At 41.0% G+C, this 13167-nt stretch overlaps 1 protein-coding gene across 5 annotated transcripts in view; it reads left to right on the top strand.

Moving 5' to 3' along the window:
- sipa1l3 (signal-induced proliferation-associated 1 like 3) overlaps nucleotides 1-13167 on the top strand; it is a 246157-nt gene that overhangs the window by 147836 nt on the left and 85154 nt on the right. For all 5 annotated transcript variants that reach the window (XM_043680772.2, XM_087983905.1, XM_043680771.2 and 2 more), the window contains 5 exons: nucleotides 1448-1622; nucleotides 2668-2771; nucleotides 7739-7896; nucleotides 9630-10206; nucleotides 12401-12675. In XM_043680772.2, the coding sequence (XP_043536707.2) occupies nucleotides 1448-1622; nucleotides 2668-2771; nucleotides 7739-7896; nucleotides 9630-10206; nucleotides 12401-12675 (1289 nt within the window). The remainder of the gene's footprint in view (nucleotides 1-1447; nucleotides 1623-2667; nucleotides 2772-7738; nucleotides 7897-9629; nucleotides 10207-12400; nucleotides 12676-13167) is intronic.

Consider the following 13167-nt stretch of genomic DNA (forward strand, 5'->3'; position numbering starts at 1 on the left):
TGAGTTGAAATCTCTTTGGGATATTAATACCCTTGTGTCGATCACAGTGTCACAACGGGATCAATTCACTACATGGAATAGGCTACTCTGACTGCAACCTTACGGGCACGCTCTTTCCTTCACCAGTTACCACCAGACATTCATCAACAATGTGCAACTTACCAGGGAGTTCATTAAGTGCCTATAAATCAAATTACAGAGTTTGAAATTGAGGGGATAATGTTTCTATATGTCTAATCCTCATTTGTCTTCTGAAAGCCCTTGTGTGGCTGGTGATGATGTATGGCTGTGACAGCTGGCCCATGAAGAGTGATGAGGTTTGGATAAGACTCTTTGAAATTAAAGGATTCAGACAGATTTTATGCATGTCATGGACTGCCAAATGGATAAACAAGTGGGTCCTTGAGAAGACTGTTGTTAATAGGAGCATTGTTTTTGAGGAAGTGAAATGGGAAAGCTTGTATATTTTGGGCATGTGGCATACAAGAGGAGAATGTTTGAAAGCAGAGGTTACTCAAAGCAGAATACCTGGAAAAGGTGCTCATGGAGGACCTAAGATGACATCGATGAACAATATCGAAGCGTAAGCTGGCCCCTTTTCAGGACAAGCAGTGAAGGCAGAGGAGAACAGAACTCTGTGGAGGAAGGTTATTTGTAGAATTAGGTAAAAACAATGATTGCAGATGATGGAAACCAGATTTTGGATTAGTGGTGCTGGAAGAGCACAGCAGTTCAGGCAACATCCGAGAAGCAGCAAAATCGACGTTTTGGGAAACGGCTATTTGTAGAATTGCCAACCCTCGAGAATGGATGAAAGACCAGATATTCTCATGCTAGGAATGAACAGTTAATTTGTAAAAAGGGATTCCTTGCATTGTCTGACTTCTGTTATTTGTTCACTCTGGATCATTAGTGGGAAGCTAATCTAGTTTCTATTTTGCTGGTCAGCGTCCTTTCATCTCAGTAAACCTATTGACACGTGCAGCGAATCAATCCTTTTGGGATGAGGTAGCTTCAAATGGCACATTTTTTTGTTGATGGCCCGAGAGGCAGGTTCCGCCAGCCGTGCGACACATGGCATGGTTATATAGGTGTCATTGTGGTTGCTTTCACTGTTTTTGCACCTGGTGCTGAGCCACTGCTTGTCATCGTGGCATATAGTGGCCAACAGGTGATGTCCTGGTTTTCTCTGCCCGCTTTCAGCTCTGTTAACTTCCTGATATTGGCAGCATCGCTCCAGTGAAATGAATTCCAATTTGGGCATTTGTGGTTGGCTCATGCATAAAGCTGGAAATGCAAAGCTCGCTCACGTCCTCAGTTACAGATGGTGTTTGGGGATTGTGCAGAGCAGCAGGTGATGAAGGTGATTAATTGGCTTATGGGGGGAATTGGCAAACATAGAAATTGGGAACTGTCTTTTATATTTGATGATTGTTATGCTTTGCAGCTCAGCAGAAAGCATAAAGTCGGTATTCTGTACTGTATGGCTGGCCAGGGCACTGAGGAGGAGATGTACAACAATGAAGAAGCAGGCCCTGCATTTGAGGAATTCCTGGAGCAGCTAGGAGAAAAAGTGCTTCTTAAGGGCTTTACAAAATATGCAGCTCAACTGGACACAAAAAGTAAGTGTTTTGCTTTTTAATTGTTACAAACTCTGTGTTTGAAATTTGTGGAGGGAAAATTAGTATGTTACAAAAAGAACTGCAAATGATGGAAACAGTCAGCCAGTGTTAGGAATGTCCAAGGGTTTCACCCTTTTGTCAAGAGATTAAGACGTAGACTGTTGGGCAGAACTGGATAATACTGTGAAAGTCTTGGTTCTCTCTTCTGAGAGGAAGATATAATGATATTGGAGGCAGTCCATAGCCGATTGCAAGATTGATCCCAGGTATGGAGGGATTTTCTTATTAGGAGAGGTTGAGTAGGTTGAACCTATGCTAATTGGAGTTCAGAAGAATGACCTTATTGAAACGTGTAAGTTTTTTTAGGGATAGGTATGGAGTGGTTGTGGTCCCCTTGTCTATGACCAGAGGGCCTAACATGAGTATGGGCAACCATTTCAGACCGATGAGGAGGAACTCCTTCACTGATGCTAGTGCATCTGTAGAACTCTTTACTGCAGAGGGCTGTAGGGACCTGGTCATTTTAAGTCCATTCAAAGTAAGGGAATCAAGGGTCACGAGGGATAAGGTAGGAAAGTGGAATTGAAGGTCATGAGATCAGCCATGGTCTTATTGAATGATGCAGCAGACCTGATGGACCCAATGGCCTGCTTTTGCTTTTACATCCTGTGGAAGTTGGGAGTTAAGCTTTTTTTTTTTGTTTTTGGCATTGGGTGTCGAGGTTGACATGAAAAAGTTTTAAGACTTGAGATTGTTCTTGTTGCATGAAATGTAATTAATTAGGGTATGAGTGGGAATTTTATTGAAAAGCTGGGAGAGAGAAAAGATTATTTTGGCAAGTAGGGAGGAGATAATGCTGAAACGAATGGTGCATGACCTAGAGGGGCTCACATCTGGCAGATTCTGATGACAGGTCCCATCCTAAAAGTCAGTCCACCTTTTTCTTTTTACCAAGGTTTGTGTGTTTCTGTCTTTCTGTTTTTAGTACTAGTGATGTCATGGTTTGCTGTCTGAAATGTGATGTTAAAACATTTTCTATTCACAGCTGACTCGACTGGTACGCACTCTTTGTACACAACTTACCAGGACTATGAGATCATGTTCCACGTGTCCACCATGCTTCCATATACCCCCAACAATCGGCAGCAGGTGGGTACCGTCTGCCGGGCTTTCTTCACTAAACCATGAGCTGACCTTTCTTTATCATCTTAATAGACTTTCCTGTAAGCCATTAAACACAGGGCTTTGGGTGAAAATGTGTCTGAAAAGTCCCTTTTCATACAGATTAAAATGTGACTAATCAGATAGTCTTCTATGTCTAATTAGTTAAGTGTTCTAAGTACGAAAGTTAACTTGCTAATGGTTTTACCCCCTACCTTTTAAATTTTTCGTCCTCTGTTCCTTTGAGATATTTTCTGACTTGTGCTGGCATAAGATTAAGATTAAATGGGTGGGAGGTGCCCACACCTTGAACACATCAAATATGTTCTTGCCTGTTTCTCACATGTACTGCTCAGTTTTGCATCACGTTTTCAGACATTAGCACCAACTGGTTCAGGAAAAGTGGAAGGATCGAAGTTTGGCACATTGGGTCAGAGAGCCATTGAAGATAGAAATCCCCTCCCCACAGCTCTCCCACAATAAAACATTACACATTTCTGATTCTTAAAATTGTCTGATAGTATTACCAAAGGGAAATATTCCAATTCCGTCCACTTTCATCTCTCATACATTGTCCTATGTAAAAAAAAAAGAGTCATACAGCATGGAAACAGACCTTATGGTTCAAGTTGTCCATGCTTACCAAGTTTCCCAAACTAAACTAGTCAAGTTTGCCTACATTTGGCCCATATCGCTCTTAAACATTTCGTATTCATGCACCTGTCCAAGTATCTTTTACATGTTGTGACTGTACCTGCATCTACCATTTCTTCAAGCAGGTCATTCATATGAACCTCCCTGTTGTGTGAATACCTCCGCTGTGGGTCCCTTCTAAATCTTTCTCCTCTCAACTTAAACCTATGCCCTCTAGTTTTGAACTCCTCCATCCTAGGGAAAAGACCTTTGCAATTCACCTTATCTATGCCCCTCATGATTTTATAAACCTCTATAAGGTCACACCTCAACCTGTAGCAAAGAGTCCCAGCTTATCCAACCTCTCCTTACAGCTCCACACCTTCCAGTCCCAATAACATGTAAGTCATTTCTACGCCCTCTCTAATTTAATAATTGCAACCAGAACCACACACTACTCCAAAATGGCTGAGGTTAGTGGAGCATAGAACATTACAGCATAATATAGGCCCTTCGGCCATCAATGTTGCACTGACCTGTGAAACTAATCTGAAGCCCATTTAACGTAAGTTATTCCATTTTCATTCATATGTTTATTCAATGAAGGCTGACTGTTTAAGTTTTTTTGGTCACATTTGCTACTTACTCAAGTATTCTGGTTCTCATTTACCTCTGCAGAGTTCATTGTGATTTTTCTGCTTCAATAGCCATTGCATGACATTGATCAAGTCTGCAGATATTACAGACTTGTTCTAACAAGTGTACAGAAAAGTAAAATCTGAAATATAAAGGAACTACCTTGCTTCCAACCAACCATAATGCCAATGCTTAGCTACAGATTTTGTGCTTATAGTTTGTATCTCACTGTGGGTACTAAATGATTTGAGCTGCTGATAAGTGATGTCCAAAATCTTGGAATATATGGTACTTTTCTGTATCTGAGTATATGGGGAAACAAGTGACAAAAGAGATGGTTTCAACTAACTTACAATTAAACTGTGAGCTGCAGAATTATTGACGTTGAGCTCTTCCTGAGATTGTTCAGTTGCTAAGTTCCGAATTTGAGCTGGAACTATTCTATTTTTCCTGAGTAAAAACGAACATCACTATTCACTTTGAGAGATTAAATAGGTGGGAAGATAGATTTCGTTTTCAGCCTGATGTAAAACTGTATTTTTTATTTGTTTATATTTGATTGCAAACTTAAATGAGAAAACAACTGTTTTAAAAACCTAGGGTTGTTGAAGGATTACTGCGGGTTTTGAAAGTGAGGAACACGATACTCATTGTAAGCACTATTTACACAGTGGTTCAAATAGCAGTCGATGGTTTGCAGATGAGCCAGAGCCCTGGGCTGTGTAGAAATGGAGATTTAGGTGGCAACAAGTGACTGGAGACTAGTGACTTTTTTTTATCACAAAAACCTGCCTTCTAGTGGCTATGATTTGGTTTCTCGATAGCTGAACAGTTTGGAGCTGTGAATGATATGGGAAGAAGTCATCACACTGTCCACAGACTCCGGAGCTGTCCCTGTCCTCTAGAGGGGAAAAAATAACTGAAACTGGTTTTCTTCAAATTTAGTTTTCCTCCAGTTGCTCCAAGCTGTGACTTATTAATTAATAAGTTCGAGACTGCTGTGTAAGTGTGAACCAGTTACATTGTACCTCTTGCAAACGAGTGAAAGCATCCGGAGAAGGAAGATTGAGAAGCAACATTCTGGCCAACACAAGATTCATCTCCGTAAATCCTGTGAACAGGGACTACTGAACTGCTGTCACAGTTCTGCCCTCTGTCTTTTTTGCCTCCTTCTGCCTTCGTGTGTGGGAGAGTTTATAAAAAAGTTAGAGCTTTAGTCGGTAGAATTCTATGACATATGACAATTCATAACTGTTTAACAAATTAAATAGTAATTTGTGTTAAGTAAATAAACCTGATCCATGCTTTCTGTCAACCAGAGTTTTTAAAAAAAAAGGTAAATTGGGGAATTCTGCATATTTTAAAAAATCTTTACTGGAACTTCTGTAACAATTCCCTGAATAGTGGGGCTTAATTTCCAATGCGCTACCGCAGTGCAGCGGAACACTGACTTGACCAGAAAATAGCCTGAAAAAGTCACAACTTCATTCTTATTGACAAAGAAGATTATGACATTGCTTTTTATTTACCATAAACTCTTTAAACTGTTTAAGCAGAACAGTATAAGTTGCCAGTTATACTGCTAATCTTGCTATGTTTTATAATCCACACTTTTATAGCAATTGATTTGCCTGTACTTTATCTGTAATTGGAATTGATCCAGTCCTAATGTTAGAAAGAGCAATCTTTTCAATAATGTAGTTAAAAATCTATTTATGAGCATTGGGTCAAATTAATTGCTTAAATGGTATTGAAATATTCAGGGTAGCTTTAGGTTAAAGCTGGATGAATCGTAATAAGCTCTATTTTAATGGTTCTCTGACCTATCACCTCCATCCCCACCATCATTCACCTATTGTACTCTTTGCTACCTTCTCCCCAGCCCCCATTTATCTCTCCACCATGGAGGCTTCCTGCCTCGATTCCTGATGAAGGGCTTTTGCCCGAAAGGTCGATTTTTCTGCTCCTCGGATGCTGCCTGAACTGCTGTGCTTTTCCAGCACCACTCTGATCTAAATGCTGGTTTCTAGCATCTGCAGTCCTCACTTTTGCCTAGCCAATTTTAATGGTGTGCAAATAGGTGTATTTTGAATGAGTTAAATTTGGACCTAGAATGCCTTGAACGATCGAAAATCATTCGAGGTTTATAGATACAGGCCATTCAGTCCAACAAGTCCACACCAAATCTCTGAACAGCATCCCACCCATACTCACCCCCCAACTCTATCCCTGTAACCCTGCATTTCCCACAGCTAATCTCCCTAATCTACACATCCGTGAACACTGTGGGTGGTTTAGCATGACCAATCCTCCTAACCTTGGATCATGGGGGGGAAACCGGAGAATCCGGAGGAAACCCATGCAGACACTTGGTGAATTGCAAAGTCCACGTAGACAGTCCCCAGAGGCTGGAGTTGAACCAGGGTCCTTGGCATTGTGAGGCAGTGGTACGAACCACTGCGCCACCGGGACCAAAAATATTTCAACCAGGAAAGCTTCAAATTGTTTTCTCCATATACTCTATTTCTAGTGGCTAGAAGTCAATAACCAGAGGGCAAAAGAATGAGAGGATATATGAGGAGAAAACCTTTTAACATTCCAAGTGGTTGGGATTTGGAATTCTTAGCCTATTCAGTTGGTGGAAACAGAATGTAAAGGAAATAGAACAATATCTGAAAACATTGAAACAATGTGGAGCAAAAGCAGGGGAGTAGGACTAATTAGAATTACTGGCTCTTAGAAAAAACAGACTCCATGAATTCAATGGCCTTATTCAGTGCTTTATTATCCATTGTTGTGTGCTTAAATCAGTAGAGGCACTATTTGTGTTTTATTGGGAATACTAGTACTTCCTCTAGCCTGATGTTCCTAGTCTTTTCTAAAGTGTAGCTCTTGGGACCCAAGCACCCTGACAGAATAGAAACTCCCCACAGAGTTCATGAGAGTCCAAAGATCAGGTAGGCTTGGGCTTGTTAAGGATACTCAAGTTGGGGCCTCAGTTGAGAAATTAGAGTTGACATCTGTGGCTCCTGGATTAAGGAGCAGAGTTGGCTGGGAAGTACCTGATTGCTGTTGACCGGCTATCAGTCTTTGTCGTGCATGGTCAGGACACCAGTGAAGCCCCAAATAAATAGCCACTTGGATAGGATATGACCGTGACTACAAAATGAACATAGTCCCTACCTTCAAGATAGGAGATGCATTCAGTAAAAGTTGCCATTGTCCCAGAGGACTTCTCTCTCTCTGTCTGTCTCGCTATCTCTATCTCTACCGCTCTCACTCTCTCATTAGAAACTTACTGGTAGTGAGTTTAACCCTGAAGGTCACTATGCTTCAGGCAAGGTTGAAAAGGCTGGACCTTCATCGTATTCTTCACGATTGGCATCACTACATAGCAACCTAACCATCCAACCAACTGACCTAACTGACTCCATGAAATCGGTAAAACGTGAATGAAGGAAGTTATTTACGTTTTGGTGAATGCTTGGATGGCTATCTAAAAATGGATAGAACTTTTGCTGCTTGTACCTGAGATTTTACACATTAATAGTGATGCTGCGTTTGCAATTTTGCTAGTTTGTTTTTGACACTGAATTTGAATGGTAAACTGTGTAGAGAATATCTGCAAAGTGAGCAATTTGCAACCAGACATTTGGTGACTTGACTTAACGTGTTTGTGTTCACAGCTCCTCAGGAAACGGCACATTGGCAACGACATTGTTACCATCATTTTTCAGGAACCTGGGGCACTGCCATTCACACCAAAGACTGTACGCTCTCATTTTCAGCATGTGTTTGTCATTGTAAGGGTCCATAATCCATGTACTGAGAATGTGTGTTACAGGTGAGTGCTTCTCCACGGTAGCAAAAGTCTTTACATTTGTTGGCTCCTTTCAAACTTCAGGACATTCGGTGTAGACACTGACATACTTTTTGAAGTGTAATCTCGATTATAATGTAAGCAATACATAACCAATTTGTACACACAAAAAAGGTCCCAAAATGAGCTTTTTGTTGAATTAAGTATGTTGCCCAAGTCAACACAGCAGAACTCCCCCTACTGTCGTTTGAATTATTTTGACAGAAGCCTTTATGCCAATATGGGAAAGCAGTAGGGAGCTCTGTTTAAAGTTGTTCAAAAGATGGCAAATCAAATAACGCAGCACTTCTGAAGAACTTAACTAGAGTGTTGCCCAAGATTTTGTGCTCCTATCTCTCGAGTGGGATTTCAACTCACTACTTCTTGACTCTGAGGTGGGAGCGACACCCACTGAGCCACAAATGAGAACCTGTTACTGACCAGTGTATGTCTCCTTACGTGACAATGATAACTTCGAAATGAAAGGGCAAATGATGGAATTATAAGGCAGGTCAGTAGTATTTGAAAAGAGAAAAATGAAAAATTATGAAACTTTAATCTGCTTGTTTGAGGTATGGATAGATTTGTGTATCTCCATTGTTTTATTCGATTCTGATAAAATGAACATTGAGTATGTTTATTTTAGAAAGGTACAGTACCACATTATGTAAAGTCATAAGTAATTTTTGATTTGTCTCTTTTGAGAACAGTGTTGAGAAATAGCATATATCTGTACAATATCTGACAGAGTGCAATGAGGAATCTGGAATAATCAAGCCTTGCAGCACAGAAGGAGACTGTGTTCGGCTCATTGTGTCTGTGCTGACTTTTTGTAAGAACCGTGATGTTTATCCCCACACTTCAGATTTTTTTTGTCCATGATGCAGTTGGACCTTTTCCTCAATTACCTGACCAACTCAGTTTTTAAAAAAGAATACAGTTCTTTCTGGTATTCTACTCTAACTTAGCTAATGTCAGCTGGAGTAACAACTTGGGTCTTTCAATAGGACTTGGGGCCTTTCCACCCTGGGACTCAACAGCAGCTGTTTGATACTTAGTTACCCCATTTAAAGTCATAGAGCTGTCCAGCATGGAAACAGACCCTTTGGTCCAACTCATCCATGCCAACCAGCGATCCCACATTAATCTAGTCCCATTTGTCAGCACTTGGCCCATATTCCTCTAAACCCTTCCTATTCATATACCCATCCAGATGCCTTTTAAATGTTGTAATTGTACCAGCCTCCACTACTTCCTCTGGCAGCTCATTCCATACACACACCACCCTCTGTGTGGAAAATGTTGCCCCTGGTCCATTTTAAATCTTCCCCTCTCACCTTAAATCTATGCCCACTAGCTTTGGACTCAGATACTCTGGCTAAAAGACTGATACATTCACCCTTTCTATACCACTCATAATTTTATTAACTTCCATAAGATCACACCTCAGCCTCTGAAGCTGCAGGGAAAATAGTTGTGTAAATATGGGGGACATCGACATCAACAGGGACAGAATAACTTGTCTATGATGCCTATTCCAATGGTCAAAAGATACTTAAAAGTCTAAAAATATGCGGAAGGCATGATGTGAAAGGGCATGCTTGAGACTAGAGGATTGGGGAATTGTCCAATTAGGAATCGACATATTCTGTTAAGGAATTGCAAATATGGGAGAAAAATTGATTGTTAAGATTTTTTGGAATGTTTTATTCCAACAGCGTGGCAGTGACCAGGTCCAAGGATGTCCCACTCTTTGGGCCACCCATTCCAGAAGGCTTCTCTTTCAGCAAATCTGATGTTTTCCGAGACTTTCTGCTGGCCAAGGTCATCAATGGAGAGAACGCAGCGCACAAATCGGAAAAGTTCCACGCTATGGCAACTCGGACTCGGCATGAATACTTGAAGGACCTAGCGGAAAATAGTGTCACAAACACCCCCGTGGAATCCGCTGGAAAATTTAACCTCATTTTGTTGACCACCAAAAAGAAGGAGAAAACAAAGCCCCGTGTGGGGGCTGAGCTGTACAGTGCTGGGGCGATTACATGGCGGGTTTACGCACAGGATTACAGCCAGGGAGTTGAGGTGGAGTGCATTCTAGGCATCTCGAATGAATTTGTCGTGGTTATTGAGCAAGGAACCAAGGAGGTGGTGTTCAACTGCTTTAGTGGGGATGTAATAGGCTGGACTCCTGATGCATCAACGCTTAAAATTTTCCATGGGAGAGGTGACTACATATTTGTGCGAATGTTAGAGGAGAATGTGGATGACATTAAGGAAATTGTTCAAAGGTTAAAGGTAAGTGAACAACAACCTGTTACAATGTGTTGTAGAAGTACCTACCTAACAAAATATCCCTGGTGCTTCACAAGAATATTATAAAACAATTTGACATTGAGCTGCTTATGATATTGGGGAAGATGACCAAAACCTTTGGATATAAGACTGAAGTCTCAAAAGGTTTTCTTAAAGAGAAAAGCGAGGTTAAGTGAACAGGAAGGGAGCTCCAGACCTTACGATCCAGGCAACTGAAAGTACAGCCAAGAGGTGAGGAGCTAAGATCAGGGATCGCTAAGAGGCCAGAATTAGGAGCACAGATACCTTTAACTGTGGGGTTCATAGAAATTGGAGATTGAGAAGGGCAAGGCTGAGGGATTTGAAAACCAGGATGAAAATTGTAAAATCGAGGCATTGCATAACTGGGAGCCAAAGTAGATCAATGCAGTGGGTGAACAAAACCTGCTGGCAATTGGGTGCATGAGCAGCAGAGTTTAACATCACCTTTAGTTTATGGAGGAAAGAACTTAACATCCAGCTGCATTAAATTATTCAAATCTCGAGGTAATGAAGACATCATTGCAGCAGCAAATAAGCTGTTGCAGGGGTGGTGTCTGACAGCCTTGGAAGTGGATGTTAAAATGTTTTGAAAACTTTATCCTGGTGTAAAATATGATGCTCCTCACCTGAGTTTGGCTCGCAGCTTGGGTCTTTGATTAGGCTTGGAGATTTCCCAATCTCTCTGGCTCTACTCTAAGCTGTATTTGGTCCCTTGCTTGTTTCATATGTACTTGGGCCATACCATTAATTGGCCCATGAGGGGAAAGGAATTCTTAATTATTTCCTGAAGATGTAGAGAAGAATTTAATAACTCGAAAGTGTTCCTTTAAATAGGTTTGAAATAGCCTGCCAGCGAACAATGAACATCAATATGTTGCTGTCAAAAATAAAGTTCTTGTCTGATGCAGATTGGCTGACTGCTTTGAATCTCCTCATACCAGAGTTTCTCTTGTATTTTATGACCTGGTTAATCTTACTGGAAAATTTCCATTTCAGCTGAGCTTTTGAAATGACCATTAATTGCACCTGATCTTGACAACCACATGCATTTGCTGAATGCAGAGCAAGTTCTTTCTGTCAAAGCCTTTCCTTGTCCTTCAAATATTTAATTGTAGTTGTACAGGTTACTATTTCTTTTAAATCTTTTGAGGTTTAAGAATGGGCATATTTTCAAATGCATTCAGTGAGAAGTAAATAAAAGTGCACACTCAGAGCCATCAGTCTCCGGTCCAAGCCATTCAGATTTTGGATTTTGCCAGATTTCAGATCTAGCCTTGAAAACAGCATTTGGGTCAGGTGCTGTCAAGGATCGCTTGGTGTGGGGGAATAGACCAGTGCACATGTAAACTAGATTAGATTCCCTAGAGTGTGGAAACAGGCCCTTCGGCCCAACAAGTCCACACTGACCCTCCGAAGAGTAACCCACCCAGACCAATTTCCCTGTGACTAATACACGTAACACTATGGGCAGTTTAGCATGGCCAATTCACCTGACCTACACCCCTTTGGACTGTGGGAGAAAACTGGAGTACCGGGAGGAAACCCACGCAGACACTGGGAGAATGTGCAAACTCCACACAGACAGTTGCCTAAGGCTGGAATCAAACCTGGGTGTCTGGCAGCAGTGCTAACCACAGAACCACTGTGCCGCCCCGGTAGTAAAACAGGTGACCAGTCTGGCACAATGCAAAACCTCATCAAATTGTTCAGGCGGATTTTAAAACAAAATGATGCATGGAGTACTCTTAAAATGTCTGGTTTTAGCTGGCCATTTTCATATAATTGTATTGTACAAATGGCAATTGACTAAATGCTATTGATATGTCCAGTATTCAGAAATCCCATTTAATATGCTAATTGGACTTAATCATAATGAATGTGCTCTGAGCATGGCCAGAACGTTTACATGAACACATTTCCTGAATCTGTAAAACCATGGATCTTGAATAGTGCCAAACTGTGGTGGCCTTTTTGGCACCAATTTTGTCTGGTTGCTGTTGTGTTTAGCTGGTCTTTGCTTCTCCCCACGTTCTTGAAGGTATACCTGGCTCACAGCAGCTTTTTATCAACCAAACTGCCTGATACTTTGGCTTAGATGGAAACTATGTGCGCTTAGTGTTAATTGTGTTTTGACTTAATTGCCTTTGATTCCCAGATTGTAACAGAAGGATGTGAAACCATTGACATGACTCTGCGGAGGAACGGGCTTGGGCAGCTTGGGTTTCATGTCAAATATGATGGCACAGTGGCAGAGGTGGAAGAATATGGATTTGCTTGGCAAGCTGGACTGAGACAGGGAAGCCGACTGGTTGAAATTTGCAAGGTGGCTATAATAACACTCACTCATGATCAGATGATTGATCTTTTGAAGACATCAGTGACTGTGAAGGTGGTCATTATCCCACCCCATGAAGATGGGAACCCTCGCAGGTATCACCAGTCTTAATTATCTGGAAATCTAGGATTTGTTATTAATTCCCATTGAAACAGTGCCTTCACTATGTTCATTCAGCACAATTATTTTTCTGAAAGATTTGGAATGATTTTGGCTGAAACAATAAAATGACTTTTCTTTGTTCGAGTCAAGGTCAGTAATATGTAAGCTAACATATTATTGCAATTAACCCAAGATTTTGTGATATGCTCAAGATATGGATATTAATTTGGCTTTCTCTCAGTTCTCTCTGTTCCATAACTTTTCCCCATAAATTGGTTTGCACTGTTCCATTCCTCTTTATTCTTGGATCCTGCATAGATAATGTCACATGACAAAAGTAACAGCCACAGAATGACAGCCCAGTATAAGGCACAACTTTCAGGAGAAGACGTGAGGTCAATTGATCTAGGTGAAAGATATAAGCCAGAAATAATAGCATTGAAAAATTTCTTCCAACATTTGACTTGGCTAATAATACATACGTA

This window comes from Chiloscyllium plagiosum, unplaced genomic scaffold (genome assembly GCF_037043375.1).
Source record: "Chiloscyllium plagiosum isolate Xiang-an unplaced genomic scaffold, Cpla_swu_hap1 HiC_scaffold_47, whole genome shotgun sequence".
Lineage (NCBI taxonomy): Eukaryota > Metazoa > Chordata > Chondrichthyes > Orectolobiformes > Hemiscylliidae > Chiloscyllium > Chiloscyllium plagiosum.